General features: G+C 36.5%; 1 protein-coding gene across 1 annotated transcript; it reads left to right on the top strand.

Annotated features, from left to right (window-relative positions):
- Positions 1-653: 653 nt before the first annotated feature.
- LOC145683986 (uncharacterized) lies at positions 654-16,430 on the top strand. Its single transcript, XM_081755740.1, has 5 exons — positions 654-785; positions 7,871-8,070; positions 11,047-11,212; positions 13,661-13,800; positions 16,095-16,430. Exons 1-5 carry the CDS (start codon positions 704-706, stop codon positions 16,428-16,430), a joined length of 924 nt encoding a protein of 307 aa, XP_081611866.1. The 5' UTR covers positions 654-703.
- The last annotated feature ends 4,815 nt before the right edge of the window (positions 16,431-21,245 follow it).

The raw sequence follows: 21,245 nt of genomic DNA, 5'->3' as shown, positions 1-21,245 counted from the left end.
GATCGGGGTCTTGAGTAAGAAAATTCTTTTGCATTGACATCATATTCGGATGTACTTCAAAAATTAGGTGAGAGAGAGAACTGATAATCTTTCACCGCCACCCTCCTAACCGTCTCCCCAGGGATCCTGGGTCCACCCCCTGATTGAGATGGTACATAAAGATAATTTTGTCTAATCTCTGTCATTATTTAGCATGGTTTAGTAATTTAAAAAAATACTAAACCATGCTAAATAATGACAGAGATTAGACAAAGTTATTTTTATGTACCATCTCAATCAGGGGTGGACCCAGGACCCCTGGGGAGACGGTTAGAAGTGTTGCATTGACGGCGGAGGGGGAGCGATTAAAATGGGGTGCCTGGTAATTGAACACTCTAAAAAATGGTATAGCTGAATTGACAATAAAAGCATTGTTGATGAGTATTGCTAATTGGTAAATTAATATTGACTATAGTATAGTTGATGTATAAATACTGATTTGTTATTTATACAACACCTATTTTTTTGGTATGGCTGTGGTAAGAAAAAAATATTGCTAATATTAGTATGGTTAATAATATCATGCATATTGTTTATATAACCAGATTATTTAGTATTGCTAAAATAGCAATAGCATTATGGTTAGAATGGCTATCACAATATAAAACTCTTGTTATGGCAACTATGCGAAATCCCGCCTTTTACGAGTTGTCATGTAGCCGCCATGATAGATTCTATAGTTAATATGAATTACGAAACTATGTTAAAAGACTGGGGTTTAGAAACCCTAATAATGAAATTTCAAGGTAAGTGGATAGTCAGTAAGTTTCAATATGTAAATTGAAGATATGTATTTCTAAATGTTTATTTGAATTGTATTGCGCACAAGCAACAAAATTCCCTTGTACGAAATAGTGTATTATTAAGCATTTATGACGCTTCCAAAATATTATTTTTATTATCACCAAATCAAAATACTTTAAAATAGAGACACGATGTGTTCACGCAATTGAGGGTAAGTTTAGAGTTTCTAGCCCGTTTTTACTCGGAATAACGATATTAGAACCTGTTTCAGTCAGTGTTCTAGTCTAACTAAAGTCTTACCAGGTAACCTAAACTAACCTAACCTAACAATTTTTAAGGTTTTAACTGCATTTTCGTAGGTTGGAAACTGGAGGGGCAAATCTAAACGTAAGCCCGAAAATGTACAGATGAAATTATATAAGGTGTAATAATGATTTAAGACTTCTTGTAAGATGTTTGTGTGAAAAGTTGAGAGAAAGGTTATTATTAATGTGAGAGTTCGTACTATTTGGAAGAGGCTTAAGCTTTTGCAGAACGATTCGATGCTTGAGGATCATAGTGATCCTATGTTGATTATTCTACGTTGAGTTTTACTTAATTGGGCATTTATTCCGTAGTTGGACGTCCGATACTTTTCTACCAAAATTGCGTAAAAGCTATTAAAATGTATAATTTTTCAATTTCGCGAGTTGGGAGAAAGTGTAGGTTAGGTTAGGTTACGTTAGGATCTATAATAGAAGTACCCTTCGACGGGAGCTTCACGAAATTCAACACTGTCAGTTCACATCCCGTACACCGATTCGGTATATTACCCGCAATATTGATATTATGAATGCTCGTTACTTTCCCACAATGCAACTATTCGGTTGCCTTGCGCGAGGTAGTTCTCTTCGCTCGCTTAGTAGTCCCATGTTTATAACCAATTATATATAACAAATAGAGAGAGTGTTGTTGTATTATCTTTATATATTATCAAGCACACAAACGATCAAATTATACGTATCTTCCGTGCAAGTTTCAAAATTTTGCTGAAAACGGACGTCCAACTTTGGACCCCTTAATTGTTATACTTTGTGCCCTTATTAATTTCTACAAACAGTACAGATGGGATCAAGAATTTTAATAATAATTCACCCTTAATTTTTACTAATTAATGCTGAACAAGCGACAGCGAGTGAAAGTATGGTTAGATAGGCTAGTTTAGGTATTTGTAGCAAAAAGAAAACACGATAGGTTATGATTTAATGCTTTTTAAGTGTGCTTCTGTCGCTTTCAAATTATTACAGAAGGCCTTTCTCTTTGTGTTACACTAAGTGATACCACCTTTGCACTTTTAATTTAATTCATGATGGTGATGTCAAACTTCAAAGCACATAAATAACAGGTTTTGCAGAAACCATTTTCTTTTTAAATCCGATATTTTGTTTCAACCGGTTCATTTTTTTAAATATATTTAGGTTAAATTAAAGTGGAGTAAACAAAGTCCCTATTTAAAACTAAGTAAAGGTGGGGCGCTGATTGGATTGAGTGCTCGGTTTTGACCTCAAGAAGTGATCTAACCCGATCAGACTCGGTCAGAGGTCAACTAATTCCTCAAATGATGTACCAGTAGTTCATAAATTATTTACCAGTCAGCCCATTCAGCAGTACTGAAGCTTGACCTAAGTTTAACCATTCAGTACCTTCGTACAAGGGACCATGATCTAATGAAACTAATATATAAGCTTAGTTGATCTCACAGTTTACTGAAATTAGTCAAGTATTCATAATGATTTTGTATGTGATTGTTCCCACGAAAGGGAGCTTATTTAGCTTTGGGGTTAACTGGTGTATCACCGGAACAGTTTTAGAAAATTTGCCGGGTCAGTTGGAATTTTTTTTTTTTTTTTTTGTTTGTTTGTTTATGAGCAAGAATGAGTGAAAGTCATGTAAGGGGAATAGTAAAAATGAAGAAATTGGTTATTTTTGATGTTGTAAGCGACACTGTATGTGGAGGTGGATGGACCATTTCGCGGAGAGATATAGTTGTTATGATGTAGTGGCGCGAAGAGGAGTATGAAAATAGCTCGTGTATGTCAAGGCTGTCACATGTCGTGTGTTACGTACATAGAACTGTTCAAAAATAACGAGCGACAGTTGTTGAAATTTTGTGAAAGACCAGTATACTGAAAAGGTTGACGGTGTGTGGAAAATGTGGAAATGAATTGAAAATACAGAAAGGAAAGGGAGCGTATTATTTTACAGCGTCAGGGAAGAAGGAAAACTATTTAGAGGGCTATTTAGCTGAGTACTTGTTTAAGGAAAGAAAACCCCAAGAAACTCTTGTTCACGATTTTGAAGGTGTGACTTCTGTTTTTGCAAGTAAAGCATTATTAGTATGGCAATTGCTATTGAAATGTATATGATTGCGGAAACCAGATGTTTTCAGTACCCTCGCTTACGCGTGTACACATCGTCGCTGACGCGCCTGCTCCTTTCGGGCACACTACCGCGCTGGTCCGCTAGCTCCACCCTACCTTGGCTCGGTTAGATATCATTCGTGCACTTAGTGGCCACCTAGCACAAGTTGGTTTGTGTTTTTTGCACTGTAGTTTTTTATGCCCTTATCCTAATGCGAGGTAATCTAATGTAAGTTAATGTAGTCCAACGAAATATATCCGTATACAGTACATTTTGGTACTTTTTTTCGATTTTAATACTGGTCCGGCGATGCGGCAGTAATGCCTTAGCTTTGTAATAAGCGAGAAGAAAATATAAACGTCATAGAAATTACAAGGTTCTAGAACACATGTCCCACTTCCCATTTAGCTGTAATAAAAACAGAAAACAACGTATCCTGCGGTCTTCTAACCCGCTTTCACTTGCTGACGCTCGCTAGCAATATTCTGTGAAATAAAATTTAAATTTTGGTACAGAAAGGAACCAACCTTGCTAATCTATATGGGGAACCTGTGTTCTAGAACTTCTCCTTAGCAATTATCTGGTTCACACGTTGCATTAGAGCGTACGTTAAGTTAGGATAAAAGCCGGAAGTTTCAAACTTTTCATCGTGCCATTAACTGACAAAACAATGGAACTGGCGGTTGACGTGTGAAGTTGAAACTTGGCATACATATAGCCTTCAGAGAAAAATATACAGGATTTTTTTTTTCTTTTTAGTAGGTGAAAAGGAAGAATGAGTAAAAATCCCATCTTATTTCGGTGTACTTTAAAAAAAAAAAAAGTCTTAGGAAATTGTATTTGAGTAAAAACTTTACATTCGGTATTCATGTAGGGTTTTCATAAAATTAACTAAGTAAATCACCAAAACTATACATTTCCTAGTTCAGTGAGGTTGTTTGGGAAAGTGAAAAATCTTCCTTTGTTATTTATATGGAGATACCTTCTACAGCCCAAAATTATTAAGTTAAATGATGTAGCCCGAAGGTTAGAGTGATGCAGTTTGGCATGTTTGTAGCCTTCTGGAAGTAACTCACAAAAAATATCAAAAGTAAATATTTTTAGTTTTTAGGGTAATTCTAAAATAAAAAGAAAGATTTCCGGTGCTATTTAAATGTATGTTTGTTTTGGACATAAAATCTCATGTTTTAGGTAATTGAAATTGGAACAAAAGTTTGAAATTCGGTATGCTTGCAAGCTTTTGATAGCGATATGCAAGTTATTGACCAAACATAATATCTAGTTATAGAGGGATTTTTTAATTTTTTTATTTTTATTTATTTATATATTGTTTATTTTAGAAAACTGAAAACTCACAGTTATTTAATATCATATCTTCTACATCTCAAAATGCTTAGACTTTTCCTGAACATCTGCGGATGACATTTGGCATACTTGTGGGTTTATAAGGTGCGAGACCTCCAGCTAGCCGAAGGCTAGTCCAGTAACACGCACAGCTGCTGCACATGTTGGAATTGGAAGTCATCGATTGCGAGGAAAACAGAGCTAGTTGACATTTGCCTTCGAGTTTGACCGGGTTACTGTTTTTTTCTAAAGCGTTCACCTCCGGTGCTTGGGGTCCCTGGTTCGATCCCAGCTCGCGCCGTGTGGACTTTGTGGTGGACAAACACCGTGCTCGTGGGTTTTCTCGGGGTTCTCCCGTTTCCTCCTACTCTTCATTCCACCATTTCAGTCATCTCTCATCATCACCGTCTCCTTTAGCCTAACCGGCATAACCGTGGGACGTAAAACTTAGAGATTTCATTTTTGTTTTTTCTAAAGGGGTTGAAATCGAGCTCAATAGCACCAGTACCCTCAAATTACTTTATTCCTTTTTAAAAAAAAAAAATAGTAGGGGTCATCGTTATTCCACTTTAAACTTTATTTGTTGAGATTACATATTAATGAAAATGTCTGGTCCATATATACTTATTCAACAGTGAGGTTATGAAGGACGGGAAATACAGTTTAAGGTTGGACCTGAATCACTACTCGGTTTACATCCAAGAGAAATTGTTCTTCACCTGGACTTGAACTCGGGATCCCTTGATTAGGAAGGCGATGAGTTTATAGACTAAACCTTAGGACATGTGATAGAAATATGTTTAACCGATTTGCATACTTGTGCATATTTTCCGTCACTTCAGGACAACTGCATAAGTGAAATCACTTTACAGACTTAAAATTGAAATAAGGGGACACGGTGGCTCAGTGGTAGAGCGTTCACCTCTGGTGCGTGGGGTCCCTCGTTCGATCCCAGCTCGCGCCAGTGGGCCGTCTGTCGGACAACACCGTGTGCGTAGGTTTTTCGGGGTTCTCCCATTTCCTCCTACTTTCTCCATTCCACCATTTCAGTCATTACTCATCATCACCGTCTCTCTTAGCTTCGGTGTATAAACGTGGCACGTTAAACTAAATATTTCATTTCATAATTTATATAAATGGACAATTTCAAAAGATTATACAGATTACAGAAGATTACTTTAATTCAAGTAGTTCACTGCATCCGAAGTACAGCGTCCTAATTTAAATTGCTTAGAAGTGAATAAAGATGCTAATAATTTGTGTTCACTCTGGCTGTGAACCATTTATTTTATATTTTTGGCTTAAACCAATTGGATTTTTTAAAAATTTAAACCATCACACCAACCAACTCTGATAGATAATAATCAAAAATACACACAGCTAGTTTTGTGACTGCTTCCTTGAGTTAGTTACGTTTTAATTATTTTCGTTTCGTGCCTATTCATTATTGAGGGATTTACATATCCAGATAGTTTTGTGACCTCTGGCGTAGGGTAGTTACGGTTAGGTTATGCTCGTATTGGGCTGTTGCGTTTTGGGCTACCAGATAGAGATCTCACTTCCGAACCATAGTGCAGTCCAACTCTAAATGCAGTAAGATGTATTATTTCTACACTGCTTCTTACCGGGACACTAGCTCTTGTATACGGATCTTGAACAATCTTCTTGTATTTTACTGGAGTTCTATTTTCCTTTCATATACCTCCAAACTTCCTGACTTGGTACTCTTTCTTACGTCTTTGCCCATTCAGTAAATACTGCATCCTTATTGCTTTCCCTGACGCTTTTCCATTGTTTGCTTTAATAAGATTGCATCTACGGGCGTCGTTAGCGTGACGGGGACATGCCCCCCCGTAATTTTCTGTGTCGTGTATAAAGTTACCAGCTGGCCAGTATTTTATTTTTTTTTATTATTATTTGCACTGCATGAGTTACGGTATATCATTAATTTATTTCGATAAAATTAAACCAAATCATAATATGTAATGAGAAAATAACTTGCACATGTGAGATATATCATGTGTCCCCCCCCCCCTTAATATTTAAGAGCTAATGACGCCACTGATTGTATCAGTTGTACTCATCTGTAGCATGGATTCAACTGTTGTTTTTCTTTCTAAATCTTCATCGTCCAAGTGTTTATTGTATGTGGCATCAGCTTGATTCCTCGGTAATTTTCACAATTTTGTACATCTTCCTTCTCTTTGTATATAGATACAGTACTACTCTCTCTCTCTCTCTCTCTCTCTCTCCCCACTGACTTGGCATTTTTCTCTTGTCTGTAAACTGTTTTCATTAGATCCCATAGTATGCGGTAGGACAACTTCTGGTCCTAAGCACCCATGTTTTAGCTTGTAGTTGCTTTCCCTGTCTTCATTTTCTTTAAAGCATATTCTACCTCTTCTCAGCTTATTTCTGAGATCACAATAACTGTAACTCCCAAGATTTGGTGTTCCATTACAAAAGACCTGTCTTTGGTTTTCTTAATTTAGCAGCTGTTTCTTTGTTGATTCTTCTCCATCAACATACAGGGCATAACTGTGGTAGATGAAGCTAGATATTTATACTTCATTCCTGTTTACTCAATTAAAGATATTTTTGCAATAGTAATTATGCTTTCCTCATTAGCATTGACAGATCCTTCATTCCATTCACATATTGAAGTCATCAAAAGTAAGATTTTCCGAAAGACCAAACAAATGAAGAAATAATATCAAGAGAAAAGGCACAGAACAGTACCTCCTTAGTTCTACTTTGCCTCTTCAGGACAGACCTTCAGTTATTTGTATCCCAACTTCCAAGTAGGATAAATACTTTTTGTACATGCAATAACTAAGCTGTATTTCCGAATAGTTTTTTTTTTTTTTTTTTAAAAGAGCCATTTGGCTTAAAGAAGCTGACCCACAACTGAAAGATAGGAATATGGGAAAGATGTCGCTCAGGACCTATATTTTAAGATGCTAACCGGTTTGAATGACATTGAAGAACATAGCTAAGACGTGACAAAAAGTTGAACATATTTGTATAATCTGCCTAATTTTATCATGTCGTTTTATAAAATTAAATTGAAAGAATGAAGAGTTGCAGGATTCATTTTTTTTCTTATTTCAGGGAAGTTTTATTCATATTTATTTATTTCCTTAGAGCTTCTTCACATCCAGTTTGTTTTGCCTAGCGCTTGTGGTGTGAGGAGTGACGGATTCGAGTCCCGAAAGGAGCTCAAAATTTATGTTCACCCAGCATCGTGTACCTTAGATTCCGACATAATCTTTATATTGTTCGTTAAATAGGAGCTTTGTGCAATGTGTGTATTTTATTGAACAAATATTTGTTATTATTTCAGAGGAAGAAATCTATGATGAGGCATTCGAAAATTTAACTGTAGATGCAATAAAGGAATTAATTCCTAAAGTTGGACCACGAATGAAATTTATATCAAAATATAAATTGTACAAGGAACAGAAGATGAAATCTCCTACTTCTTCATCCCCTGTGTCTTTCCTGTCACACAGCTCAGAAGGCAGTACCTTTAGTGATAGCGAGGTAGAAATAACTGATATCTTATTATTTTTCTCAAATATAATCGTACTTTGTTATCATTGTACCTGTAATACCGTATTCATAGGTGTATTGTCAACCGTATTACGATTTTAATCGGTAGAGAAAGTGTTGGGTATAATACTCACTATTTTTTTCAGCAAACTGTTTTACTTGTAAATATAAACACCTTACAGTGCCCAAATTAAAATATACGCGCCTTTGGCGTGGGAGACCGGGGTTCGATTCCCGGCGGGAGCTCATGAGGTTCGGATTCCTCGTTAATCAGTAGGTCCACTTCTCATATAGCCTCGCTGCTGAACGGGACGTTAAACTCAAATTAACCCAAATTAAAATATCTTGGTAACAGTTTCAATGTACTTCTGACACCATCCTCAAATAGAGGAATAGAATGAGAAAAGGCTACCACTATTTTCCCATTCTATTCCCTCTCTGAAGATGGTGTCAGGAATATACCGAAACTGTCAGGAAGATGTAATTTTAATTATTACACTTTAATGTTTTAAAATTTGTCTTTTGCGTTCAGTTACTTATGGTACTTGCATTTTGTAAGGATTAGTCCGTGTCAATGTGTAAGTGTAAAAGTTGATGCTTCGCAAAAGAAAGAAAAAAATGAAAACAATTTTGTACGTTTAATTCACTCGTAAAAAATATTAGCAAGCTTTTTCCAAACCCAGTCATACTATTACTAACTCAGAACAAAACAAGGAAACTAATGATTTAAATCTTTTCTTTGTTACCCTCCTAGTTTCTTCAAACTCGAGTGCACATACGAGGTCTTCAGTGCTTGTGTGGTTAGTGACGCGCCTTTGGCGCGATAGACCCGGGTTTGATTCCCGGCGGAAGCTCATGTTCCGATCCGACATTAAGCTGTAGGTTCACGTCTCATATAGCCTCGCTACTGAACGAGACGCTAAACTTAAACCAAGAAATCGAATGCACATACTTTCTTCAACGGCAGTAAATTAATATTCTGAACGAAACGTTAAATTGTAATCCATTTCAGATGATTCCAGGAAGAAAAAAATCCGTAAAAGAGACAATGTTTAAAAATATAATAATTATCCATGTAATAATGTTTGCAATTTAATACTTAAATTATAGCGCACAGTGCAGCAGTTTTACATGTATTTAAAGATAGCAGAAAAATGTAAATGTAAACTTAATTGTAAGTTTGGTAAATGAAAGAGATAAAAGAACTTACGAGTACGAATATCATATTGAGAGCCCTAAATGTAGCGAAAGTCCCGAAATGACGGTTTGATTTGATTCTCTAACAGGTTCTTCTAGTCTTAATAAATATATCTCTGTTTCACCAAGGTATATCTCTGTCCTTAACTGCATTCGACTTGATAGATACCAGATTGTTTCAGAGGGTCAATCCTCTGAGAAATATATTACCTTTATATTATTTTATGGAAGTGTAATTCCGTATCACAGAACGAACTGTACTTAAAGGAAAATGAAAAAAAAAAAAAAAACGCGTAACAAAATTTAATGAGTTAAAAAAAATCATGAACATAAGGGTCTTATGCTGATGCTATATATAAATTGCGAACACGGCAGTTTTTCTTTGCAAAAAAAGCACCTAGCATGAGGCGAGAGAGTTTATAAGTGTTTTTCGGTGTATGAAGTTGTACCCTGTCTTGCACTATGTTTCGGAGTTTTTCGGTTCTAATTTTTTCCTGTGAGTAAGCTGATGGACGAGATGGTGCATCTTGTAGCAGGTAGAACGTTTAGTAATTCTGAGAAAATCAACCGGATTTTCAGTACACCAAATCCTGTATAGATTCAGAAATAATGAAAAATCAGAGTGAAAAAGTGCGAGTGGGCCGAAAATAGATCTTTTGTCTTCGACGTACAATGCCAATAAATTAACCTCTACCCTAACCAGCCCGCTCCCCGATCAGCCCCACATCCTCACTCTTGTTGATAATGTTCCTATGAAAACATTTAATAGTTTATTTTAATTTACAAATATACCAGCATCAGCGGCAGAAGGTTCAGAATTATGTAAGCTTACGTTAAAGACACGTTTTTGTGTAATTAAAAACCAACCAGTTACCAGAAATTAGATAAAATACACGTGCAGTACATGCGCGCAAAGATTTAAGAAAAAAAAAAAAGCTTGTAAGAGCTTTCACCTTTTATGGCTTTGTTAGGCAGGAAGAGAAAGACGAAAGTGGAAGAAGAAAGATACAGAGTAAGACGAGTTACGCCGTATTTCTGGGGGGGGGCGCGGTGACTCAGTGGTAGAGCGTTCACCTCCGGTGCTTGGGGTCCCGGGTTCAAACCCTGCTCCCGCCGTGTGGACTTTGTGGTGGACAAACACCGTGCTCGTGGGTTTTCTCGGGTTCTCCCACTTTCTTCATTCCACCATTTCATTCATCTCTCATCATTACCGTCTCTTTTAGCCTAACCGGCATAACCGTGAGACGTAAAACTCAAAGATTTCATTTCATTTTGCCATATTTCTGCTAGGTGCTATGGTGGTCATGTGATCACGTGACTGCTGTCAAGTACTCATACGAGAAAGTAGAGAACCTTGTGGAGAAATCACTGTTGGTATAGGTGCGGTCCTTGTGTCTTTCTCTATTTCTTATTCCACTTTCGTCTTTGCGTCCCTGTATGACGACTCCATAAATGCGAAAGCGCTTGGAAGTTTGTTTTATATTTGCGTGTATTTTATCAGTTCCACTCTAAGTAATTGTTTTTTACATGCCTACTTTGGGATTTCTTTTTCAATCAGACATAGTATTTTCTGAAAATGGATACTATAGTGGGGTGAATGCCATTGATGTTCATAACTTGATTAAAAACGCTCTGTTGAAACAAAGATTATTTAATGAACTTCAAAGAAAACTATACTACCAAACTTTTGTATAAAGAGAAGAAAGCATAGAACATTATATCATCAAACAGCGTTAGGTATATGTGACAACAATTTCTTTTACTTTTCAGATCGACATTGATTTTGGCCAGTTATATCCTGGGAAAGATATAACATTTTTTTCAACGTGGAGTGCAGACTTAAAGAAGATTCAGCATATACTTACCACGACCAAACAAACAACAAATGACGGAGCCACATTAGTAGAACTTTTGCTGCAGGAGAACATCAGGGAAGGTAATTATTTTTCTTATTAAGGGGATCTTCTACCTCTTCGCTTATGTTTCTAACTTCCCATTTGAAAACATGTAAATTTTAATATGGTAATTTCTAACAAAGTATTGTAGGTAATGACTTGAAATTTTTAATACAAATAGACAAGACCCATATAAATCCAACCACGGTCTCCAATTTACGTTACATGCGTTAGATTAATTGCAATATATTCTTCAGTAAGTTTGGCAACAGAGAATAAAAAGTATGCTGCAGAGGGAAGAGGGCTGACCATCTGTTTGCTTGTTAGCTGCTTTAAAAAGGACGCTCTTACCAGAAAAATCACGTTGTGATTCTCACTTCTCAGTGGTTAGAATGGTCTGGACTGGAAGAGCCCAAAACCACTTCTTTCTTCCTTTCACGGTTTGTTTGTTTCTTCCACCCCCTGCTGTCACAAGAAGACAACTTGTTTCGGAAAGCATTTTGAATTAGTAGCGAAAAGCCAAACGAATGACACCACGGACGGATTAAAGGGAGGGGCGGTCACTCCCTCCGAGAACATTTGAATACTTTGAATAATCGGAGTAAGAAACTAGAAATTGCGTAATCTAATAAGAAAAGTTTGTTCAAATATACAAATCAAGACGCATTTTAAGTGTCACAGCATTGTACTCTCATCCCCTCCCCTCCAAATTCCCTTCTGAAGAAGTTCTCTTTTGTTTCTCTGTTCCATATTAGCCTTTACACTTACACTTTCATTATCCAGTATTGATTTTTACCATACCATCTGCACAGAAGGCGAATAAGGTTTACGAGTCCTTCCTGCCCCCTTTTTTAAAAATTGCTAATTATAATAAAATTTATCGAAGTGCATGGAAGTAAGTTGTGACTGTGGAGAAATGGTGTACACATTGTTTATTATTTCATTAAGTATTGTTCACTATAATTATTAAAACGCAACACTGTTCAGCCTACTCCCGTAAGCAAAGAAAAGATCAATTACAGCTGCTCCGGCAATTTTCCCTTGTCTCCTTTTAGTCGTAAGTCCGAGCAGAATAAATCAAAATCTAGAAGAAAAATAAATGATAATTGTAAATCGACAACATATCGAGCACTTAAAAAAGCTCTGTTATTCTTTTGTTTCATTATTGAGCTCAGATCACGAGAAATATTTCAACTGCTGTGTAGTAATTGAACATTTTTCGTTTAATCTCCCAAAGAGTCTGAAATACTGACTTCAGTGACCAGTTTACATCCCTGAAATCAGTATTTACTTGAATAACAGTATATGAAGAAGATAGATTCAGTAGGGTTAATAAGCAGATATGAAATCCCTTTTGTAGCAATGAATGAAACTAATGTTTAGAATTTGTGACGAAAGAGCTTTTCCGCAGCGTGTAGTCTTTAACTTGTTGTTAATTGCCTATTTTGATTCATTAAGCTGTTCAATTTATCTCTTTTTATCCGTATCTGTTGCAACTTCCCAAAGAGAAATACATACGTTGACTTTAACCTTTGGTTCTTGAAATAATATACTTCATGTACAGCTTTTATACACGTACTTATAGGCGATAGATAAGTATCGTATTAAGATTAGTTTTCACCATTATTTGGACCCAATATTTGCATATAAGAAACATCGCATTATCCCTTTGCCGAATCTGGGTGTAGTTACAAAAGATGATACTTTTTGTGTGTGTTTTTTTCAGACTGCTGTCCATTGCTTACAAAATGTAATTTCCTTTTTTCTTTGATTATTGACTTAAAGTAATATACAGTATTCATTGCGTATCACAGAGCAAACCTCTGCAGGTATGAGAATGAATGCAGTAAGAAAGTTAGCACTTACATTCAAATAAATTAGTATAAAGTGGTCCAAAAGTGGGCGTACCCCCCTTTAGTTTCAACAGTATAGTGTTAGTTATGGTAGAATGTCTGTACACAGCTACCTTGAAGTCGTAAGAGTCGTAAGAGTCGTAAACAAAGGTATGATCACCATCCATGTCATAACACAACTGAATTCTGCACAAAGTTCTGGCAGATGTTTTGCGGAGATACTCCGGAGTCAACGAGGGTGAAGGCGTGTTCCACAGCTGCTCGTAATTCCTGCGTTGTGTGATATCGAGTGTTTCTTACGTGTTGCTTCATGAAAGCCCAGGGAGCATTGTCTGATATCGTCAGATCGGGACTTCTTGGAGGCCTGGCAAAGAGCTGGATGCACAACCTCTTCCAATCCAGCGGCCAGGAACTGATCTGATAACTGTTACCAAGCAGAAAACAAATGGACAGCAATGTTGCCAGACAATGCAAAGGAATGTTACCAGACAATGCCAAGCAGTGTTACCAAACAAATGTAGGTAAAACCAAAAACCGTCAGAAAATACCAATTAGAGGTACGCCCACTTCCGGACCTCGCTGTATAAGCGTAAATTAATTACCTACAAATGTTCTTGATATTTCATTCTTTTCCAGATGCCAGAACAGTCGTAATATTAATACTTCTTGGAAGATATTTCCCATCTGTGACCACGTGTATCAAAAGGAAAGACGGAGGTGGATTATGGAAACCTTCCAAATACGAGGCACAGCAAGGATTCCTTTTTCATGTCAGAGTATGTACCATTATGTAATATAATGTATTAATATCTACACTTGATTACCACGAAATATGTCATTAACATTTAATTAGTGATTGGAGAATGGAGAACATTGCACGAAACCTTATCGAACAAACAAACAAACAAAAAAAAATCAGCTTTTCTGGAAAAACTGCTATGCTCAAACAAAAATATTGTGTAAGCAAACACCATTTTCATCAAACCACGATCCACTCTGACTCACCACGTGTCACCATGATCTACTGATCTACTTCGACCTACTGACCGAATATGTCGAGAGTGGATCAAAGTGGAATGTTTTATATTGAGGACTACAATGAGTCAGTTGTTACTGTTGGGTTAGGGTAGTCATACGTAACAGTGGAACATGGAAATGTAACCCAAGATCCACTAAAGTATACTCAAAATTATCCCCACGTGATCCATAGCCACTGACCCGCTCCATCTTTGATGTGCACTCAATTGATATGATTACCATACCATATCAAGAGGATCATATTGGTGGTACATGGAAACAAAAAAGTTTGTTTAAGAAAAGGCCCCCTCGGGACAGCACGCCCTTGGTGGAGTGAGCTATCAACCATATTTTGCAATATACATGACTCTTCTTCATGCAATTAGTAAAGCATATATCGGTGTATGTGACGCGATTTGTATCTTACGAAGATATCGTGAACCTAAGTTGTGTAGATAGAAAGGAATATGCATAAAATAGGAAAACACAATATTTATTAGTCGCTAACGCCCTCGCCTTTGGTGCGAGCGGTTCTGGGTTCGATTCCCGGTGGGATCACTCGATCAAAGAAGTGTAACAGCTTTTTCAGGCCAATCATCCTGAGTGTTTTTTCCTGGGTTGAGTGAGTTTTTTTTGTTTTTTAATCGCGTCGGATAATATAAACACAGTGAACGATGCTAAAAATGCCGGGATGGTACCTAACACACAGGTCCCAGACCGCTTCCTTCCCCATCCATTCCTTTCTTTCTTCCCCTCTCTCGGATTGTGTGCTCTCCGAGGGACGACATCCCTCAAACGTGACGAACTTAAGGCCGACCTAAAAGTTACTCCTTCGTTGCTAGTACACTTATCTCCTTTGTTGGGCGACTGCGTTCGATTTCCCGGGAGGAAGGGGGAGGGGATTTTAGGATGTTATTCGTATTTTCGGTTCCACTGTAGGTTTATGCCTTATGAAGTTCCCGTGATGAAACCCTATATTCCAATAACAATAGTAAACGTAAAAATGCTGTAAAACTTTCGGTGAATGCTATGTAAACTTTCTAAAACATAAGTAGAGGTTAAATATGTTTATGGTCATGGATAAAATGTTTACTTGGCTCAAAACAGCTTTTTCCCAGTGCCTTTAAAAATGTTCTTCATTCAACCCTTCAAATATTGGAACTATGATAGCACTCCTTTCTTCATTTTATGGCATAAATAAGTAAGAAGTGTTTATACTCGAGGTAATGATATGTGTGTAATATCAATCTTATAAAAATACTAAACAGCACGTAGGGGAACGGCACCAACCTTTTCGCGATCATTATTTTAAAAACTAATTCATTGATATTGTAGCATCCTTGCTTTTCAAATTTCCGCAAAGGTTTTTCTTTCTTCTTCCTGGAGATTTGTAACGTCAAGAATTGCGGTCATTGACGTACAGGATCTAAATTTATCTTTAAAATATCCGTGCTTACTTTATGTCTGGATGTGATTCCAAGTTTGCCACATTTAATTGAAATATTTATTACTGTAAATGTAAACCATTAAGTGTAAGCTTAGGACAATTTTATTGATGTCGCAGTTATCTATTCACGTAACTACTGTCAAGTTTATAAGTGCAATAATTCAGATTGTTTTCTTTGTGATTATTCTCAAACCTTATACTAAAGGGTAGATTCCTCTAAGGAACTTTACTTAATTTTTCCAGAACTTTTCTTAATTGCATCGGATAATACAAACACAATGAACGGTATTAAAAATGTACAACTCAAGGGGTATAATAATACATTCGAAATACTGTCATATTAACCTATATTAGTTTTCAAGACATTTCATATCGCGTAGAAGTGACTCGCGTCAATTATGACCTCATTACATTACATTTCTAGTATAGAAGAATGCCTGAAAACAGTTGGTAGCAGTTTAATTGCATTGCTATATATATTATTGGTGCACCTCGTGTTTAAAATACAAGCTCATTTTAATTATACGTGTATTTGTAGTTTTTGGAATTTGATAACGTGTTAATAGGTGTGTAACGTGATAATAATTCTGTGTACATGACTTACAGGAAGCGTCCGATCTTCAAACAGAGTTAGAAAGGCATCATCTAAAGATGCAGCGCTTTGGATGTAGTGTGCAGCCCATGCCCGTCGTTGTCGCTTCAAAAATAGATGAACCTCAAGCCTTCTACGTGAGTATTGAGGATAATCTCTACAGAGTTGAAACTCCACTGAAAGCAATCGATAGCACATTCAAGACGTTTCAAGTACTGGATGCAGAATATCCGAAGGAATCGGAACAGGTGTGGACATTTGTGCAGAAACATATGTACAAAATTGAAAATGACTGCGACAAGAATTTTCCTTCAGTGAACACGCTTATCTCTGAAATATCAAAGGTGTAATGGCGGGAAAGGTTGTTTTCCGTTAATCATTTAGTTTGTAAAATAGTTTTTTCATGTATATACGTTCTTTTTAGTTTGTAAGAAGATGCCTAAGTGTTTTGTTTGTCATAGTGACTTAAGAACGAGTCAGTCTCTGTTACTTCATTTAAAATTTTGTCACAAATTAGGTGCCATGAGCCCCTTTCGTTGTGGGGAATCGTTGTGTGGACGCGAATTTGATAACGCCAATTCATTCCGCAAACACTTGCTGAAACACGAAAGAACAAGTACGGGTGGTGATGGGAACCAGCCTTTTCGTGGATACCAAAATGAGGTGTGTCACATCAATGTTGAGAGACAGTTGACTGATAATGGTGATATACCAATTGAAACTTCTGTGGAAAGCCTTTCTCTTGAAGATTACCGTGAGGCTGTAAAGGAGGAAGCCCTTCTTTTTATTACTAAACTGTATAGTCAATGTAACTTAACCAGAACTCATATACAAAACCTTTGCGACTGGGTACACGGGTTTATGGGCGGTAGTGTGATGCAACTGCTAAGAGAGAAAATTTTACAAACGCTTCGAGGAAATCATGTTGATGATAATACAGTAACTGAAGTAATGAACATGTTTAGTATAATATCCAGTCCATTTTATAGCTTGGAAACCGAATATAGGCGATTTGGCATGTTAGAGACAATGGGCAGGTTGATAAAACCAATTGATTATGTTATTGGACAGAAATTATCTTCAAAGAGAAAGAAAGGCGAGGTTTCGGTGGAAACATTACAAGTGCTTGGAAAGTTTGTGCCTATGCGAAAAATGCTTAAACGATTTTTGGAGTTACCGAATGTTCTGTCAACGTTACTCCACTTCAAGAACAGTGCAGAACAAGAGACTGAAGTACTTTTCAGTAGTGTGCAAGGACTGCATTGGAGAAACGAGGTAACGGTTTCTGATGATCGTTTGATATTACCTTTATTTCTTTACTTTGACGATTACGAAATTAACAATCCTTTAAGTGGGCATGCTGGTACAAAAAAGATAGGGGTAGTTTATTATACAATTGCATGTATTCCACCGGAGTTTTTCGCGAAACTAGAGAACATATTTCTCGCCTTACTCTTTCATTCAAATGATAGAAAAACTTTCGGTAATAAAGCAACCTTTTCAATTCTTATTGAAGAGTTGCGTTTCCTAGAATGTGAAGGTATATGTGTAATGTATAATGGTTTAGAAGTACAGATTTATTTTAAGTTGTGTGTTATTACAGGTGACAATCTTGGATTGAATTCCGTTCTTGGCTTTACAGAGTCATTTTCTGCTAAGTACCCTTGCAGGTTTTGCCTTACATCAAAAACAGATTTACAGGCGCAGTCAAGAGAAAACGTCCGGAATTTGCGGGACGTTGAGAATTATGAACTACATGTAATTCTCGGAGATGCTTCACAGACAGGAGTAAAAGAGAATAGCACTTGGAACATGTTGCCGAGTTTTCATGTTACCAAAAATTACAGTGTGGACGTGATGCATGATCTTTTGGAAGGGGTGGGGAACTATGATATGATGCATATTTTGAAGTACTACATCAACGAAACACGTCTTTTCACAATGGATATTTTAAACAGTAGGATTTCGGCCTTTGCAAGCATGTCAGATGACGTAAATAAGCCGGCACCTTTATCTTCTGAAAATCTTGAAAAGAATAAATTAAACTTGTCTGCTGCTGAAATGTTATTTCTCATAAGGTACTTTGGTTTGATAATGGGTGACTTAATCCCCGAGGAAAATATCGTTTGGAAATTTTATATTCTGCTAAGAGAAATAACAGTCATATTAACATCAAAAGTTATTCACGTAAACACTTCTGAATTACTTTGTACATTAATTGAAGAACATCATGAGATATACAAATCTTTTTTTCAGGATACATTAAAACCTAAGCATCATCATATGGTTCACTATCCACGTTTAATGCGACATATAGGACCACTTGTTTTCACATGGTGTATGAGGTATGAATCCAAACACCAACCGTCCAAGATTGCTGCCCGTATTGCTTATTGTCGAAAGAATGTTCTAGAAACTATAGGTTTGAAACACCAATTGCAGATATGTTATAAGTTCTTTCAGAAAAACGGTTTTCATATTCAACAAGAAACTGGACCTGGAGCAAAGATATACCTTTCACAAGATCAGGATTTTCCATTGTTTTCAATGTGTTTACCTCCTTCGTTGTTGAAACTTTGTCGGTCAGTAGCTTGGTGCATATACAACGGATTTGTGTTCAAGTGTTGCATGGTAGCGTTCGAAATTCATGAAGATGGTTTAAACTTTTATAATATAAAAAAAATTTTGTTAGACGAAGAGTCGCACATTTTCCTTCTATGTAAGAAAATGAAAACAGTTGGCTATGACAGTCACTACTGTGCATATCATTTGTCTTTCACGCAAGAGTGGATCTGCATACCAGTAAATTTGAATTTTGCAGGGCCTCCTACGTATTATAAGATAATCGATAATGACAACATATATGTTTCTGTTTCGGTATGATTTTGTGTTGCATGTGGGGCAGTGTTTTCTAACATAATCGTAATAGGGCTCGAGCATAAGAAAATGTTTCTTAATCCATGTGATTTTCAGTCAAACAATATTATATCCACTAGCAAAGCATTTGCAATGAAGCATACATTCCTGTACTACTAGATGTTTTGCCTGCATGGTCCTATGGCCACCGAAGTAGGAACTAAACTTTTAAAAAACATGGTTGGTTCTATGTAAATTTTATACTGATTTTTTGTTCGGAATAGAAAAAGGTTACATATCGAGTGTAAGGAAAAGATCGCACAGCTTGGACAGAATCTGACTCTACAGCTGAAATGAAACGAAAATGTCTTACGATATTTTGTCCTCCGAGGTTCCCTTTTGAAGTGACAGACGGGTAAAATTTGGACTATGAGGTAACACCTTGCGGTACTCTGTAGAAACACGTGATATCGGCTTTGGAGTTTAGTTTAAACTTCTTCGTTATCTAAGGTTTTTTAAATCAGTTTTTTTTTAATTTTAACAACAAAATGGCTAGATTTGAAACGGCATGTTTTGTCATGATCTGGGCACAGAAAGCTTCTTTTTGTACGACATTTATTCAATTTGACATTTTAAATGTACGTTTTCATCTCTTCACATTTTCCCGCCACATTTCAGACCTTTTGCTGCATCCCATATTCCATACTTTTATTTTTAAAAAAAGAAGAAGAAAAAGAAAAATGACAAAGAGCTTTGAAGTTAGGTACCTTCGTTTGAAGTACGGCACTTTCCTCTACTCCACGATAAACACCATTCCAAAGTCGCTGCTATCAAGTGTTGTTACGGACAACCCGTGCGATATTGCCATATCGACCAAAGTTTACCGGTCTCTCCCTTCCAAAAGGGGGCCTTAAAGGGCAACTTTATAAAGACATTTTCGTATCGTTTTAGCTGTAGAATCAAGTCTGTCTGCCTGTACTACCTTTTCCTTACACCCGATATATATAAAACCGCTTTGGAAAAGGAATCCGTGTACCCAGTCGCAAAAGTTTGTATGGGTTCGGGTTCCTTCATAAGAATGTAACTTGGATTTGCTAATAAAAAGGATTTAGTGTTACCGAAATGGGTTTAAAACAAAAGTTAAGCAATATTGCGTGAAAGGAAGGTAAATCGTTGTCTGCCATTTTTAATTCTAAGTATTTTTTTTTTAATTGGGAAGGATGTCATGTGACACTAAGTTTAAACTACTAAAAATATATTTATGAAAGCAGTTTTTAATGGGTTTCTGCAATTCTAATATAAATGTGTCAAAGTCAAGAACCGTATCTTGGGAAGGTGTCCGTCTTAAGAAAAACATATGATGCCATTAAATTCCGATTAATATTATATGGTAGTATGATGTGTCGTACGTCGAAAAGAATAGCTTTTATTGATTGCAAATACATTGCTAGTGGTCATAATATTTCTTCATTCAAAATCTCACTGAATTACATAAACCATTTACTATAACCTTTACTGAGTTCAAACTACACTTTGTTCTAATTTTAGAGTTGAAAATATGCTATTGGACGTAAGATTGAATCTAGGACGTCAGCCTGACGATTCCTGTTCTGATCCTTGGTGCACTAACAAAATTTTTACTCCTTAAAATGTAGATACTTGCAGGAGCTGCCCCAATTTCTTTGTTATACATTTTGTCTCCTCATTTTATTTTAAACTTATAAAAATAAGGAAAGTTTCTAGGAGAAATCGAATACTATTAAGGAATGAAAACCACAGGCGTGACGTCGCGAAAATCAAATGCCATTAACTCTTAAGAGATAGGTACGGAAACATGTAGCGAACCTATGATAGAACATGAATCAGTAGATATTCTTTCGTATTGTAACGTTTATATTAGGTGTTACGAAACGTTACGCTAACGATGGTTCTAATTATTGTCCCTTGTATTTAAGTATTTTATTTGTTCTTGTGCCTTTTCTTACAAGTCTTATTACTGCTTAGCAAATACTTTCGTATTATTGTTAGATGCAAATAATGCATATTGTACCAAGAAAATAATTTCAGAAAATGTAAAATAATAATAATTACTTCTAACGAAAATTTTCGTCGTGAAATTGTGTCGTTTGTAATCCAGTCTGTGTGGGCATTTAATGTAAATTTTTGTTTGCGTTTATCATGTTAAATAATGTCTTGTGTATGATGGGGTACTCAGTTTCCGCAGTGTCTGTACAGTAAAATTCCGGCAAATGGCTCCTCGTGCATCACTTGGTGGTCAATGCTTAAGCGACTTGGTGCTAGAAGATCAC

Source organism: Thermobia domestica, chromosome 4, assembly GCF_964235325.1.
Source record: "Thermobia domestica chromosome 4, izTheDome1.hap1.1, whole genome shotgun sequence".
Classification (NCBI taxonomy): Eukaryota; Metazoa; Arthropoda; class Insecta; order Zygentoma; family Lepismatidae; genus Thermobia; species Thermobia domestica.
Note: the sequence above shows the minus strand (reverse complement) of the source record. Positions and strands in the feature narration are given on the sequence as shown.